The sequence below is a fragment of the Babylonia areolata genome, chromosome 15 (assembly GCF_041734735.1).
Source record: "Babylonia areolata isolate BAREFJ2019XMU chromosome 15, ASM4173473v1, whole genome shotgun sequence".
Lineage (NCBI taxonomy): Eukaryota > Metazoa > Mollusca > Gastropoda > Neogastropoda > Buccinidae > Babylonia > Babylonia areolata.
Window position 1 is genome coordinate 2,037,648 of NC_134890.1, and position 13,414 is coordinate 2,051,061.

The following is a 13,414-nucleotide window of genomic DNA, read 5'->3' on the forward strand; positions in this document are numbered from 1 at the left end:
CTGGTGGAGCTGGCCATATCCCACCTGTGACAGAGGTAAAACAACTGTGTCATGAAACAGAATGATAGATAAATCATAGTAGTACCTGGTGGAGCTGGCCATATCCCACCTGTGACAGGTAAAACAACTGTGTCATGAAACAGAAGGATAGATAAATCATAGTAGTACCTGGTGGAGCTGGCCATATCCCACCTGTGACAGGTAAAACAACTGTGTCATGAAACAGAATGATAGATAAATCATAGTAGTACCTGGTGGAGCAGGCAATATCCCACCTGTCACAGGTAAAACAACCGTGTCATGAAACAGAAGGATAGATAAATCACAGTAGTACCTGGTGGAGATTGCCATATCTCACCTGTGACAGAGGTAAAACAACTGTGTCATGAAACAGAATGATAGATAAATCATAGTAGTACCTGGTGGAGCTGGCCATATCCCACCTGTGACAGGTAAAACAACTGTGTCATGAAACAGAATGATAGATAATTCATAGTAGTACCTGGTGGAGCTGGCCATATCCCACCTGTGACAGGTAAAACAACTGTGTCATGAAATAGAATGATAGATAAATCATAGTAGTACCTGGTGGAGCTGGCCATATCCCACCTGTGACAGGTAAAACAACCGTGTCATGAAACAGAATGATAGATAATTCATAGTAGTACCTGGTGGAGCTGGCCATATCCCACCTGTGACAGGTAAAACAACTGTGTCATGAAACAGAATGATAGATAATTCATAGTAGTACCTGGTGGAGCTGGCCATATCCCACCTGTGACAGGCAAAACAACTGTGTCATGAAACATAATGATAGATAATTCATAATGTTCCTGGTGGAGCTGGCCATATCCCACCTGTGACAGGTAAAACAACTGTGTCATGAAACAGAATGGAAGATAATTCATAGTAGTACCTGGTGGAGCTGGCCATATCCCACCTGTGACAGGTAAAACAACTGTGTCATGAAACAGAATGATAGATAAATCATAGTAGTACCTGGTGGAGCAGGCCATATCCCACCTGTGACAGGTAAAACAACTGTGTCATGAAACAGAAGGATAGATAAATCATAGTAGTACCTGGTGGAGCTGGCCATATCCCACCTGTGACAGGTAAAACAACTGTGTCATGAAACAGAATGATAGATAAATCATAGTAGTACCTGGTGGAGCAGGCAATATCCCACCTGTCACAGGTAAAACAACCGTGTCATGAAACAGAAGGATAGATAAATCACAGTAGTACCTGGTGGAGCTGGCCATATCTCACCTGTGACAGGTAAAACAACTGTGTCATGAAACAGAATGATAGATAATTCATAGTAGTACCTGGTGGAGCTGGCCATATCCCACCTGTGACATGTAAAACAACCGTGTCATGAAACAGAATGATAGATAATTCATAGTAGTACCTGGTGGAGCAAGCCATATCTCACCTGTGACAGAGGTAAAACAACTGTGTCATGAAACAGAATGATAGATAAATCATAGTAGTACCTGGTGGAGCTGGCCATATCCCACCTGTGACAGGTAAAACAACTGTGTCATGAAACAGAATGATAGATAATTCATAGTAGTACCTGGTGGAGCTGGCCATATCCCACCTGTGACAGGTAAAACAACCGTGTCATGAAACAGAATGATAGATAATTCATAGTAGTACCTGGTGGAGCAAGCCATATCCCACCTGTCACAGGTAAAACAACCGTGTCATGAAACAGAATGGAAGATAATTCAGTTAAGCGCTCACACAATTGATGAATCCAATTTTTAAGCAGGTATACATGGAAAAACTGTTCATGAAAATGATCAACATTGATTTTGACTAAATCGACGAAAATGTAATTACGTTAAAGGAGACAGCGAAGAAAGACAGAAAGAAAGAACTGGTGAAGACAAAAGAATAGGTGGAGGAGAAGGAGGGCAGAGGGAAGAAGAAGAACAAGATGATGATGATAACGATGATGATGAAAAAAGAACGGATGGAGAAAAAAGAAGATGAGGAGGAAGAAGAAGAAGAAGAAAGACAGAAAGAAAGGAAAAAAAACCGGATGAAGACAAAAGAAGAACAGGAAGAGGAGGAGGAGGAAGAAGAAGAAGGAGGAGGAGGAGGAGGAAGAAGGGGGAGGAGGAGGAAGAAGAAGGAGGAGGAGGAGGAAGAAGGGGGAGGAGGAGGAGGAGGAAGAAGAAGAAGGAGGAGGAGGAAGAGGAGGAGGAAGAAGAAGGAGGGGGAGGAGGAAGAAGAAGAAGAAGGAGGGGGAGGAGGAGGAAGAAGGAGGGGGAGGAGGAGGAAGAAGAAGAAGAAGGGAGAGGAAGAGGAGGAGGAAGAAGAAGGGGGAGGAGGAGGAAGAAGGAGGGGGAGGAGGAGGAAGAAGAAGAAGAAGGGAGAGGAAGAGGAGGAGGAAGAAGAAGGAGGGGGAGGAGGAGGAAGAAGAAGGAGGAGGAGGAGGAAGAAGAAGGAGGAGGAGGAAGAAGAAGAAGGGGGAGGAGGAGGAGGAGGAAGAAGAAGGAGGAGGAGGAAGAAGAAGGAGGAGGAGGAGGAAGAAGAAGGAGGAGGAGGAGGAAGAAGAAGGAGGAGGAGGAAGAAGAAGAAGGGGGAGGAGGAGGAAGAAGAAGGAGGAGGAAGAAGAAGAAGAAGGGGGGGGAGGAGGAGGAGGAAGAAGAAGGAGGGGGAGGAGGAGACAGGAGAGGTAAAGAAGGGAGATAACCTTACCATCTGTAGTCTGGGGGAAGGACGGCCACACAGTTCTCGTTCTGACCCCTGTTGTCCGGCTGTCCAGAGTGCCAGTACTTCAACCTCAGCTGACCACATAACACGATAATCACAACTGTCAACACCTGTCTCAGTACTTCAACCTCAGCTGACCACATAACACGATAATCACACCTGTCAACACCTGTGCCAGTACTTCAACCTCAGCTGACCACATAACACGATAATCACACCTGTCAACACCTGTGTTAGTACTTCACCCTCAGCTGACCACATAACACGATAATCACACCTGTCAACACCTGTGCCAGTACTTCAACCTCAGCTGACCACATAACACGATAATCACACCTGTCAACACCTGTGCCAGTACTTCAACCTCAGCTGACCACATAACACGATAATCACACCTGTCAACACCTGTGCCAGTACTTCAACCTCAGCTGACCACATAACACGATAATCACACCTGTCAACACCTGTGCCAGTACTTCAACCTCAGCTGACCACACAATACGATAATCACACCTGTCAACACCTGTGTTAGTACTTCAACCTCAGCTGACCACACAATACGATAATCACACCTGTCAACACCTGTGTCAGTACTTCAACCTCAGCTGACCACACAATACGATAATCACACCTGTCAACACCTGTGTCAGTACTTCAACCTCAGCTGACCACATAACACGATAATCACACCTGTCAACACCTGTGTCAGTACTTCAACCTCAGCTGACCACACAACACGGTAATTACACCTGTCAACACCTGTAATGAATTGGAGTTCAAAATTATTTTAAAATAATATAGCTACTCCTCTTGAGTTAGATGTGTGGGAAGCAAAGTAACATTTGTATCCCCATTCAGATCGAACAATCCTTGGGTTAAAAGGGGTATCCTGCAGAAGATAAATTGAACCCTTTTTATTTCTTAGATAGTGGAAGACATCTCTCCTTTTCTGTGGGTTGGCCAGGCCTTGACAATTCATAGAAATAACCTTAATTGTATCATCCATTAAATGTATATGCCGTTCTTAGTCTGTTCGTTTTACCTTCAATTACTGCGTGGTCTAATATAATATTATAACGTTAACATCAACAAATATACATTTATGTTTCGGTAAATCCTCCTTAATAGAAATAACTTCAATAAATAACAAAATAAGTATATTTCGCATGTGATCACTGCGGACATTATCAAATTAAGCATGATTGCAAAAGAAAAGCAAACATCATATTATCTTTGCAATCAAATACATGTGGATTATAATAAGTACAGAGACAAAGACAAGACCTCAAAACAGAAAATCGTATAAACTCAATGATAAAAAACAAACAAACAATATATGTTGCCTTGGTGAATCTGCCAAGGCAGAACATAAGTCAAACCGAAGTAAACAGATCAGATTATCCTCCAGTATTTGACATGTTTTATATAAGTTCAGTTAACACTCAATCATGAAAGAATGTTTATTCATAAGATTGAAATCCTATTATATATATGACTGATGCGCCATAAAGTGACCATTAAGAATGAATCGAGTCGACGCAATTTCTGTCAGCGTTAGGTTCTCAACAATGATACATACAAAGTCAATAAAATCCGGATAGCACGTGCTTTCCAGGACCGACGAATCCTTACAACGACGACAAAACAAAAACCCATTGTTAATTCAAAGACAACCTCGTGTGCTCGTACTGCTTTTTTTAATAAAGATTTTTTTTAAAGGCAGAAAAAGAAAAGAAAATAAAGAAGAGGAAGAAATAAAAAGTTTGCAAGTACCGGCAGTTGGTAACACAACCAACATATCCAACGATGTGAAGTATAATTAACTCACTCAGTACGGCCAGTCCTCTCTTCTTCTCTACACAGACCCCTCGGATGTCAAGTGGGTGTGTGAATGACCCAACCTTTAGCTTCCGTCGTCAGAATTGTGGTATTTTTTGTCAACATTCACGTCTTCAGTATAAGAGCCTTCCGCTTGCAATATTTTGAAGATGGTAATTGGGGTGAAACGCTGTTAACGTCGTCTCTTTCGCCGTTCGTATGGAGAGAGTTAAGGAAGGAATGCCATGGCATGTTTGATTCCCTGAACAGCATACTGAATATGAAGCACACACGTGGTCCCAGGCACAGGAATGCAAACCGACAGAAGGAAAAGAATCACCCCGCACAGGTGGTACAGGTCACGTCACCGTCACCGATCCCTCAGATTCCGAATCCTTTGGGGCGCCTTCGAAGCTTTGTCAACCACCTTTCTCCAGTCCTCGCGTCTCTCGGCCGCTCTCAGGGTGTCTCTCAGCTCCATGCCTGTCCACTCTCGAATGTTGTCCTCCCATCTCTTCCTTTGTCTGCCTCTTCTTCTTCCTCCCCTCACTGTGCCTTGTAAGATTGTTTTAGCAAGACCAGAGGAGCGTGTGACATGACCAAACCACTTCAGTTTTCGTTGTCTGGCGAGTGTTTGAAGGTATTGTAGGGTAAATACCTTACAGAGGTATTGTAGGGTAAATACCTTACAGAGAAGAGCACTGTTGATGCTTAAGTAGCCTATCTACGCGCGCGCGATGAAAGCCATTTTTAACTCTCTCCATACGAACGGCGAAAGAGACGACGTTAATAGCGTTTCACCCCAATTACCATCATCAAAATATTACAAGCAGAAGGCTCTTACACTGAAGAGGTGAATGTTGACAAAGAATACCACAATTCTGACGACGGAAGCTAAAGGTTGGGTCATTGAGACACCCACTGGACATCCGAGGTGAGAAGAGAGGACTGGCCGTACTGAGTGAGTTAAAACATGTTTGGTAATTCAGAAAAACAGTAATCAATAAGAATTACTGGAAAAAAGAAGAAGAAAAAAAGAAAAAAAAAGTCGGAGGGCGGAGGAAGAGAGGAAGGGACAGAGGAGGAGGAGGAAAAAGAAATCACAATATAAGCTGTTAGACCGCTGTTTTCTCTGTACACGAACAGTGCGTTTTCTGAGTAAAGATTTGTTTAACTCACTCAGTACGGCCAGTCCTCTCTTCTCCTCTACACAGACCCCTCGGATGTCCAGTGGGTGTCTGAATGACCCAACATTTAGCTTCCGTCGTAAGAATTGTGGTATTCTTTGTCAACATTCACCTCTTCAGTATAAGAGCCTTCCGCTTGCAATATTTTGATGATGGTAATTGGGGTGAAACGCTGTTAGCGTAGTCTCTTTCGCCGTTCGTATGGAGAGAGTTAAAGCATGGAGAGAGTTCATGATGACAATACAGAACGTGGGGAGAGAGAATAATGTTCTCAGATTCATTAGCAGTGGAATGAAGCAGTCATCAGTGGAATGAAGCAGTCATCTGTTGAATGAAGCAGTCATCTGTTGAATGAAGCAGTCATCTGTTGAATGAAGCAGTCATCTGTTGCAGTCATCTGTTGAATGAAGCAGTCATCTGTTGAATGAAGCAGTCATCTGTTGAATGAAGCAGTCATCAGTGGGATGAAGCAGTCATCTGTTGCAGTCATCTGTTGAATGAAACAGTCATCTGTTGAATGAAGCAATCATCATCTGTTGAATGAAGCAGTCATCAGTGGAATGAAGCAGTCATCAGTGGAATGAAGCAGTCATCAGTGGAATGAAGAAGTCATCTGTTGAATGAAGCAATCATCATCTGTTGAATGAAGCAGTCATCAGTGGAATGAAGCAGTCATCAGTGGAATGAAGAAGTCATCTATTGAATGAAGCAGTCATCTGTTGAATGAAGCAGTCATCTGTTGAATGAAGAAGTCATCTGTTGAATGAAACAGTCATCTGTTGAATGAAGAAGTCATCTGTTGAATGAAACAGTCATCTGTTGAATGAAGCAGTCATCAGTGGGATGAAGCAGTCATCTGTTGCAGTCATCTGTTGAATGAAGCAGTCATCTGTTGAATGAAGCAATCATCATCTGTTGAATGAAGCAGTCATCAGTGGAATGAAGCAGTCATCAGTGGAATGAAGCAGTCATCAGTGGAATGAAGAAGTCATCTGTTGAATGAAGCAATCATCATCTGTTGAATGAAGCAGTCATCAGTGGAATGAAGCAGTCATCAGTGGAATGAAGAAGTCATCTGTTGAATGAAGCAGTCATCTGTTGAATGAAGCAGTCATCTGTTGAATGAAGCAGTCATCTGTTGAATGAAGCAGTCATCTGTTGAATGAAGCAGTCATCTGTTGAATGAAGCAGTCATCTGTTGAATGAAGCAGTCATCAGTGGGATGAAGCAGTCATCTGTTGCAGTCATCTGTTGAATGAAACAGTCATCTGTTGAATGAAGCAGTCATCTGTTGAATGAAGAAGTCATCTGTTGAATGAAGCAGTCATCTGTTGAATGAAGAAGTCATCTGTTGAATGAAACAGTCATCTGTTGAATGAAGCAGTCATCAGTGGGATGAAGCAGTCATCTGTTGAATGAAGCAGACATCTGTTGAATGAAGAAGTCATCTGTTGAATGAAGCAGTCATCTGTTGAATGAAGCAGTCATCTGTTGAATGAAGCAGTCATCAGTTGAATGAAGCAGTCATCTGTTGAATGAAGCAGTCATCAGTGGGATGAAGCAGTCATCAGTGGAATGAAGCAGTCATCTGTTAAATGAAGCAGTCATCAGTGGGATGAAGCAGTCATCTGTTAAATTAAGCAGTCATCAGTGGAATGAAGCAGTCATCTGTTAAATGAAGCAGTCATCAGTGGAATGAAGCAGTCATCTGTTAAATGAAGCAGTCATCAGTGGGATGAAGCAGTCATCAGTGGAATGAAGCAGTCATCTGTTAAATGAAGCAGTCATCAGTGGGATGAAGCAGTCATCAGTGGAATGAAGCAGTCATCTGTTGAATGAAGCAGTCATCAGTGGGATGAAACAGTGATCTGTTGAATGAAGCAGTCATCAGTGGGATGAAGGAGTCATCAGTGGAATGAAGCAGTCATCATCTGTTGAATGAAGCAGTCATCTGTTGAATGAAGCAGTCATCTGTTGAATGAAGAAGTCATCTGTTGAATGAAGCAGTCATCTGTTGAATGAAGCAGTCATCAGTGGGATGAAGGAGTCATCTGTTGAATGAAGCAGTCATCATCTGTTGAATGAAGCAGTCATCTGTTGAATGAAGCAGTCATCATCTGTTGAATGAAGCAGTCATCTGTTGAATGAAGCAGTCATCATCTGTTGAATGAAGCAGTCATCTGTTAAATGAAGCAGTCATCTGTTGAATGAAGCAGTCATCTGTTGAATGAAGCAGTCATCATCTGTTGAATGAAGCAGACATCTGTTGAATGAAGCAGCCATCTGTTGAATGAAGCAGTCATCAGTGGATTGAAGCAGTCATCTGTTGAATGAAGCAGTCATCAGTGGAATGAAGCAGTCATCTGTTGAATGAAGCAGTCATCAGTGGAATGAAGCAGTCATCAGTTGAATGAAGCAGTCATCAGTTGAATGAAGCAGTCATCTGTTGAATGAAGCAGTCATCAGTGGATTGAAGCAGTCATCTGTTGAATGAAGCAGTCATCAGTGGATTGAAGCAGTCATCAGTGGGATGAAGCAGTCATCAGTGGAATGAAGCAGTCATCTGTTGGATGAAGCAGTCATCTGTTGAATGAAGCAGTCATCTGTTGAATGAAGCAGTCATCAGTGGAATGAAGCAGTCATCTGTTGAATGAAGCAGTCATCAGTGGAATGAAGCAGTCATCTGTTGAATGAAGCAGTCATCTGTTGAATGAAGCAGTCATCTGTTGAATGAAGCAGTCATCTGTTGAATGAAGAAGTCATCTGTTGAATGAAACAGTCATCTGTTGAATGAAGCAGTCATCAGTGGGATGAAGCAGTCATCTGTTGAATAAAGCAGTCATCTGTTGAATGAAGCAGTCATCAGTGGGATGAAGCAGTCATCTGTTGAATGAAGCAGACATCTGTTGAATGAAGAAGTCATCAGTTGAATGAAGCAGTCATCTGTTGAATGAAGCAGTCATCAGTGGAATGAAGCAGTCATCAGTGGAATGAAGCAGTCATCTGTTGAATGAAGCAGTCATCAGTGGAATGAAGCAGTCATCTGTTGAATGAAGCAGTCATCAGTGGAATGAAGCAGTCATCAGTGGGATGAAGCAGTCATCAGTGGAATGAAGCAGTCATCTGTTGAATGAAGAAGTCATCTGTTGAATGAAGCAGTCATCTGTTAGTCATCTGTTGGATGAAGCAGTCATCTGTTGAATGAAGCAGTCATCATCTGTTGAATGAAACAGTCATCTGTTGAATGAAGAAGTCATCTGTTGAATGAAGCAGTCATGTGTTGAATGAAGCAGTCATCATCTGTTGAATAAAGCAGTCATCAGTGGAATGAAGCAGTCATCAGTTGAATGAAGCAGTCATCAGTTGAATGAAGCAGTCACCTGTTGCAGTCATCTGTTAAATGAAGCAGTCATCTGTTGGATGAAGCAGTCATCAGTTGGATGAAGCAGTCACCTGTTGCAGTCATCTGTTAAATGAAGCAGTCATCAGTTGAATGAAGCAGTCACCTGTTGCAGTCATCTGTTGGATGAAGCAGTCATCAGTTGGATGAAGCAGTCACCTGTTGCAGTCATCTGTTAAATGAAGCAGTCATCAGTTGAATGAAGCAGTCACCTGTTGCAGTCATCAGTGGAATGAAGCAGTCATCAGCTGGATGAAGAAGTCATCAGTTGAATGAAGAAGTCATCAGCTGGATGAAGAAGTCATCAGTGGAATGAACCACGGTCTTTCCCCACCGTGCAGACACACCGACTGTTGCACCTGACTACCGATAAAGAAGAAGAAGAAGGAAACGAGAAGGTGAAGAAACAGGAGGAGAATGCGGAAGAGGAGGAGGAGGAGGAGGAGGAGGAGGAGGAGGAGAAGTGATGGTTACACAGGACTAGAAGAGAAGGACAGAAAGGTCGGTCACTACACACCCCGACAGTGGATCCCGCCCACTGGAACTGTCCTTCCTTTGCACGATCATTCAGCCCGATCCAGTACCTGCCGTCGTGAGCGTGGATCTGGCCTGAACGCACACACAGGCACAACGTATATAAGCAAACACACACACACACACACACACACACACACACACACACACACACACTAAACAAGATTTGACCTTAACTGTTCACGAAAAGTATCCTTCTGTTGCACGTGGAACACAAAATATCTTCTCCGTCTTCTTCTTGGTAGTCCGTCGGTAGCCGACGATGACAAGGTCTGTGTGCTCAGCGATGACAGCGCATGTGACTCCGCAGACCAAAGCTGCAAACACACAGGCGTCACAGCGATGGTCTGAACTTTGGACTGAGGAGGACGAGGCCATGTGTCGTCTGTCCCTCGCAGCGGCGAGACGCAGTCGTCTGTCCTCAAAGGCAGCTGTTGCTTCGGAGGTGAGAGACCTCCAGGATGATCTGTCTGCAGCAGAGGCTTCGAGCTCGCGTGGCTGGATGCCGCACCATGTGAGGCTGCTCTTCAGGGTGTCTTTGTACCTCAGTTTGGGCCGTCCCTGTCTGTGTGAACCCTCCTTGAGCTGACCATACATCAGTTGTCTGTGGATGCGGCTGCCGTCCATTCTGATGACATGACCAGTCCAGCGTAGCTGAGCCTTCAGCAATAAGGACTCGATGCTTGTCAAACCAGCTTTATCCAACACCTCTTGGTCTGTGACTTTGTCCTGCCAGCGGATGCCCATGATCATGCACAGCGATCTCATGTGGAACTGTTCTATCTGCTTGATGTGCTGTCGGTACAGGGTCCACGTTTCACATCCATACAGTAATGAAGAAAGGACTAGGGCCTTGTAGATCTTTATCTTTGTTGGCAGTCTTATGCCTTTCTGCTGAAGAACCTTCACTCTCAATCTTCCAAGGGCCTGGCTGGCTTTCTGGATCCTGGGCGTGATCTCTTTATCCAGTGATCCATCTGCAGAGATAGTGCTGCCCAGATACGTGAATCTCTCCACACACTTCAGTTGGACTCCGTCAATGGTAATGGCTGGCTGGGGCGTGGCTGTGTTTGGAGCGGCTTGGACCAGGAACTCCTTTTTTCCATGACTGATTTTCAGTCTGAACAGCTTGGATGCTTCTGCAAAGTGGTGGACAATGACCTGCAGGTGGTTCTCCTTGTGTGCCATGAGGGTAAGGTCATCCACAGAGGGCCTCAAGGATGAGTTTCTTCAAGGTCTTGGTTCGAGATGACAAAATATCTACACACATTTAAAATGAATGTGCATAAAAGGAAATGTCAGATGCTAGCTTATTTGGCATTCCTTTCCTTATTCTTATAGACTCTCTCTCTCTCTCTCTCTCTCTCTCTCTCTCTCTCTCACACACACTGACCACGCAGGTAGCTGTTGAAGCGACCGTTGTCAATGGTGACCAGGTCGGCCCCCTGACGCTGGCAGTCGGCCCGGGCATCCACCCACGATCGGGCATGTTGGTTCAGCTGTACACACGTGCCCGTCGGCTGGTACAGCTTGAAGCCCTGTGGACAGCTGTAGTGCTCTGCACACACACACACACACACACACACACACACTTTTGTTGAGCTGTTTTCCGCCATTATCTCATTGTTGTGTTGAACAATTCAGTGCAGCCTTGACACCTCACTGTGGCTCCATGTAACAGGGTAGGTAGGCCTAATTACGAGCAGCCTGTAACTAACAGCGAACGGTTCATGCACCGCCCCACTTCGAAGCGTTATCACCACACACATTTCCCAATTGAACGCCTGCTCCGACCTCGTTCTGATACCTTGATAAATATTCATTTCCAAGAACCAGTCCAACATCAGCTATCTTCAGCTATTTCCCCGATTTTTTTTTCTCTTCGCGCACCCCTGCCGAACACGTTCACAAACGTGCTCTCAAAATCCTAACATCAAGGAAAGCAAGTACAACACTGGGAATGAATTTGATGTCTGTACAACATTGGGAATGAATTTGATGTCTGTACAACATTGGGAATGAATTTGATGTCTGTACAACACTGGGAATGAATTTGATGTCTGTACAATACTGGGATGAATTTGATGTCTGCATCAACATTGGGAATGAATTTGATGTCTGTACAACATTGGGAATGAATATGATGTCTGTACAAAACTTGGAATGAATTTGATGCCTGTATCAACATTGGGAATGAATTTGATGTCTGTACAACATTGGGAATGAATGTGATGTCTGTACAACATTGGGAATGAATTTGATGTCTGTACAACATTGGGAATGAATTTGATGTCTGTACAACATTGGGAATGAATTTGATGTCTGTACAACACTGGGAATGAATGTGATGTCTGTACAACATTGGGAATGAATGTGATGTCTACAACACTGGGAATGAATGTGATGTCTGTACAACACTGGGAATGAATGTGATGTCTGTACAACACTGGGAATGAATTTGATGTCTGTACAACATTGGGAATGAATTTGATGTCTGTACAACATTGGGAATGAATTTGATGTCTGTACAACACTGGGAATGAATCTGATGTCTACAACACTGGGAATGAATTTGATGTCTGTACAACACTGGGAATGAATGTGATGTCTCTACAACATTGGGAATGAATTTGATGGATGTACAACACTGGGAATGAATCTGATGTCTACAACACTGGGAATGAATTTGATGTCTGTACAACACTGGGATTAATTTGATGTCTGTACAACACTGGGAATGAATTTGATGTCTATACAACACCTGGAATGAATTTGATGTCTGTATCAAGATTGGGAATGAATTTGATGTCTGTACAACACTGGGAATGAATTTGATGTCTGTATCAACATTGGGAATGAATTTGATGTCTGTATCAAGATTGGGAATGAATTTGATGTCTGTATCAAGATTGGGAATGAATGTGATGTCTGTACAACCCTGGGAATGAATTTGTCTTGAAAAGAAACTGGAATGGAAGAATATTTTTGATACAATAAAGATAAAAGAGATCAAAGATAAAAGGTTTGGGGGTGAAGATGAATGCTGACATTACTCACTGGGTGGTGGGGTGGGGTGAAGCAGAGCCTTGTTGACGGGTAGCTGACAGATGAAAGAACGGGGTGTGTCGCAGTTACCCACTGGACGCCACCTCAAGTTGGAGTCATCTGGAACAGCAGTCTTCACCCAGTCACATAATAATAATAATAATAATAATAATAATAATGGTACTTATATAGCGCTAAATCTTGTGCATAAACAAATCAAAGCGCTTTCGCACCAGTCATTCTCACGCAAGCATAACTCTAAAACTGAAAAAAAACTAAAAAGACAAGGAAGAGGCAGGGAAGGGAGGCTATTTTGGGAAGAGGTGGGTTTTAAGGCCAGACTTGAAAGAGCTGAGTGTGGAGACTTGACGAAGCGAAAGAGGAAGTTCATTCCAATTGCAAGGTCCAGAGACAGAGAAAGAACGGTGGCCAACAGTCGAGAGTTTGAATCTGGGTGACATGACACAGAGAACCGACTTAGAGAGAGAGAGGGGGAGAGAGACAGACAGACAGAGAGGGAGAGAGAGAGAGAGTCAGGCAGACGGACCACAGAGAGAGAGGGAGAAAGACACAGAGAGAGAGAGAGAGGGGGGGGAGAGGCAGACAGACAAACCAGAGAGAAAGAAAAGGATAGACAGGGGGGAGACGGACAGACAGACAAGAGAAGAGGGTGAGAAACAGAGACAGACAGACCAAAGCG

General features: G+C 43.7%; 1 protein-coding gene across 4 annotated transcripts in view; it reads right to left on the reverse strand.

Annotated features, from left to right (window-relative positions):
- Positions 1 to 13,414, reverse strand: part of LOC143290371 (macrophage mannose receptor 1-like) — a 123,853-nt gene that overhangs the window by 73,834 nt on the left and 36,605 nt on the right. For all 4 annotated transcript variants that reach the window (XM_076599746.1, XM_076599745.1, XM_076599748.1 and 1 more), the window contains exons 13-16: positions 12,727 to 12,834; positions 11,063 to 11,227; positions 9,653 to 9,744; positions 2,716 to 2,804 (exon numbers count right to left, since the gene is read on the reverse strand). In XM_076599746.1, coding sequence (XP_076455861.1) covers positions 2,716 to 2,804; positions 9,653 to 9,744; positions 11,063 to 11,227; positions 12,727 to 12,834 — 454 coding nt within the window. The remainder of the gene's footprint in view (positions 1 to 2,715; positions 2,805 to 9,652; positions 9,745 to 11,062; positions 11,228 to 12,726; positions 12,835 to 13,414) is intronic.